Consider the following 3,583-nt stretch of genomic DNA (forward strand, 5'->3'; position numbering starts at 1 on the left):
TTATTAGTTTGATTTAGGACAATTTATCAAAAATGAAATTAAACAAAATAATGAAAACAACTACTAGTACTTATGCTTAGGTGGACCAAAGTAATATAATTCTAGTTTGACAACTAAATCATAGGGAGGATTTTAACATTTGGAAAACTGTTTAGGAGGCAATGTCCCCATCCATCCCCTTATGTTCATCTCTAATGTTGGTGGATGATCTGTTAGAATCGCTATAAATACTCGAGGGGGAATGTTTTTATAAGCTATTAACAACTTAACCATTTTTGTAGCTCCAAAATATTTCAATTTATACTCCTACCTATTATTACCTAGATATACTAAGAAAGGTGTACAGTCTAATAAGGCAACTTTATAATATTTACTCATGGATAGGATAAAGGGCATGTTCTAACTAGGGATGGCAATGGAGTGGGTGATCGGCAGGCACCCGCCCCGCGGGGGACTATTGGGGTGGGGCCGGGAGGGAATTTTTTTCCCCTGTTTAGAAACGGGGTAGGGGCGGGGGTATATTCCCCTGCCCCAACCCCCACCCCGCCACCTGTTTGAAACAAAAAAATATAAATATATATACATAATTATATATATAATGATATTATCAATTATACTACTAATTATACATGTTTATTAATAAAAATTATTAATTATTTATACTAAATTTATTAATACACTTATATTAAATTCTTAATTACACTTAATACAATAACACTTTTTTCTAAAAAAACACAATAATAATTTAGTGATTGTATTTGTATCAAAAGTAAAAGCTTGATTATTTTAGTTATATTTTTTTTATCATATTAGATTGTATTCAAATATCTTTTGTTTAATTATGTTTATGAGTTTCAATTGTGAAGTTACAATGAATAATAATTTGGTGATGTATTGATATTTTAGTACTCGATTATTTGTTCAAATTTAATTATAATAAATTAGATAATAAAATTTTTTTTAATCCCGCGGGAAGTGAGGCGAGGGACGGGGGTAATTAATAGGCAGTGGGGTGGGGGATGGGGGAAGGATGCCCAGCCCCACCCCCGCCCCATTGCCACCCCTTCTAACCTGTGATAGTGGACAAAATGGAATCCACCCAAAATTTTTGTATTAAAAAAAATACAAAATGATTCAACCATGCATTTAAATCCAGATTTTCTTTCCATAGATATCCGTATAAGTTATTATTACTTATCCATCTCCGTGTATTAGCTAAAGATATGTATGGATGAATAGTTATGGTAACATTATCTTCTCTACCTACCATCAACTTATATATACACATACATATACAGAGGCAACATTAACTGCCAATTGCCAAAATCAAATATATTAAAAATGATTCAACCATGCATTTAAATCCAGATTTTTTTCCATAGATATCCGTATAAGTTATTATTACTTATCCATCTCCGTGTATTAGCTAAAGATATGGAAGGATGAATGGTTATGGTAACATTGTCTTCTCTACCTACCATCAACTTATATATATACATACATATACAGAGGCAATATCAACTGCCAATTGCCAAAATCAAATATATTAATTTGGCAATGTCTAGTGCTAAAAATCAGTTATCATCATCTCCAGCAACAAATGAAGCTAAAGGTGAACAAAAGTCACTTGTCTTTGATGCACCTTTTCTCCAAAACCAATCTGACATTCCCTATGAGTTCATATGGCCTGATGAGGAAAAGCCTAGTCTTGAACCTCCCCCAATGCTTCATGTGCCATGTATAGATTTGAATGGCTTCCTCTCTGGGAACCCTGTCGCTGTCTCCACCACAACTAAGCTAGTAAAGCAAGCATGTCTTGAACATGGTTTCTTTCTTGTGGTTAATCATGGGATGGACTTGCAACTCCTAGGAGCATCCCACAAGTGCTTGGATTTCTTCTTTGATAGGCCACTGCAAGAAAAGCAAAGAGTCCAGAGAAAGCTTGGAGATCATTGTGGTTATGCTAGCAGCTTCACTAATAGGTTCTCCTCCAAACTTCCATGGAAAGAAACACTCTCGTTTCGATATTGTGCTGAAGGTCAACAGGCCCCAAACATTGTTGAAAGCTACTTCTTGGATGCAATGGGTGAAGATTTTAGAGAATCTGGGTATGAAATTGCACACATGCGACTAGTTATTTTTCTTCTTAGTACAATAAAAGCTTTTTTTTTTTTTTGCTTTCATACTTTTGATGATGTATTGCTTTTTCTTGTCTCTGTCTTTAGGAAGGTGTTCCAGAAGTATAGTGAAGCCATGAGTAGTCTATCTCTTAAAATTATGGAGCTTTTGGGAACCAGTCTTGGAGTAAAAGCGAAACATTTCAGAGAATTCTTTGCAGAAAATGATTCAATAATGAGATTAAACTACTATCCTCCATGCCAAAAACCTGATCTAACTCTTGGAACAGGTCCTCATACTGACCCTACATCCTTGACGATTCTTCATCAGGATCATGTTGGAGGCCTTGAAGTGTATGTCAATGGAAAATGGCACTCCGTTCCTCCTGACCCTGAGGCTTTCGTTGTCAATATTGGCGACACATTCATGGTGAGTTATAGTATAGTAATCCCTTGGTGTCATTGCAGTTAGCTCTTTCCTTGTCTAATCTACTGCTTCGTTCTAGTTCTTATTTTGAATGTTTGATTTCTTCAAAAGATTGTTTTGAAAAAGAAAAAAAATGAAATAGAATAAGTTTGTTCGCTTATTGTTCTTTTTAGAATTCTTGTTTGTTTAGGAAAAAAAAATGTTCATTTTGCTCAAAATGTTCGGTTTGTTAATTGCATTGGGACTGAAATACTTATTGGGGACTAATGTCTTTCAGGCTCTTTCAAATGGAATCTACAAAAGTTGCTTGCATAGGGCCATTGTGAACTCTCGAACTCCAAGAAAATCTATTGCATTTTTCCTGTGTCCCAAAATGGATAACGTTGTAAGCCCCCCAGAAGAATTGGTATCTTCTGATAATCCAAGGATGTTTCCAGATTTTACATGGTCAGAGCTGCTTGAATTCACTCAGAAACATTACAGAGCTGATATGAAAACCTTGGATGCTTTTGCGAAATGGCTGATATGCCAAAGGGATGCTCCAAAAATGGCTGCTTAATTAGTCAAGCCAAATAGTTTGCAAACAAAATTAAGCGTGCTAGACTTAAGAAGTCTAGGTGAAGGTGACAGGAAATTTAAAAAAAAAAAAAGATGGATATCAGCCCCTTAAAGAGTTAGAAATAAAGCAACCCACCACAAAGCCTGTGATGATGGAGGGTTGTATTGCAGTTATATATACTTGGTGTTCTACCATCGAGTGTAAACTATAATATATGAGACAATTGGGGATGAGACCTTCTCTATTAAATTTCTCTCCATTTATATATTTTTTATTTTTCTCTTCATTTATCTATTTTTTATATTTATACAAGTAATTTTTTTCACAATAATTTTATTTTCACAAGTAGATCAACATACCCGAAAATTAAGCTCATTTACGAATATTTTATAATTCAATTTGCACAAGATATTTTGATAGTGAAAAATGGGTCAAAATTACTGTGAAATTTATAAAATTAGATCCAATAGTAATATTTAA

General features: G+C 34.2%; 1 protein-coding gene across 1 annotated transcript; it reads left to right on the plus strand.

Moving 5' to 3' along the window:
* The first annotated feature begins 1,557 nt into the window (after nucleotides 1-1,557).
* Nucleotides 1,558-3,103, plus strand: LOC113766486 (gibberellin 20 oxidase 1-D-like). Its single transcript, XM_027310674.1, has 3 exons — nucleotides 1,558-2,108; nucleotides 2,226-2,547; nucleotides 2,822-3,103. The coding sequence occupies exons 1-3, from the start codon at nucleotides 1,558-1,560 to the stop codon at nucleotides 3,101-3,103; spliced, it is 1,155 nt and encodes a 384-aa protein (XP_027166475.1).
* Nucleotides 3,104-3,583: the final 480 nt, after the last annotated feature.

The sequence above is a fragment of the Coffea eugenioides genome, chromosome 3 (assembly GCF_003713205.1).
Source record: "Coffea eugenioides isolate CCC68of chromosome 3, Ceug_1.0, whole genome shotgun sequence".
Lineage (NCBI taxonomy): Eukaryota > Viridiplantae > Streptophyta > Magnoliopsida > Gentianales > Rubiaceae > Coffea > Coffea eugenioides.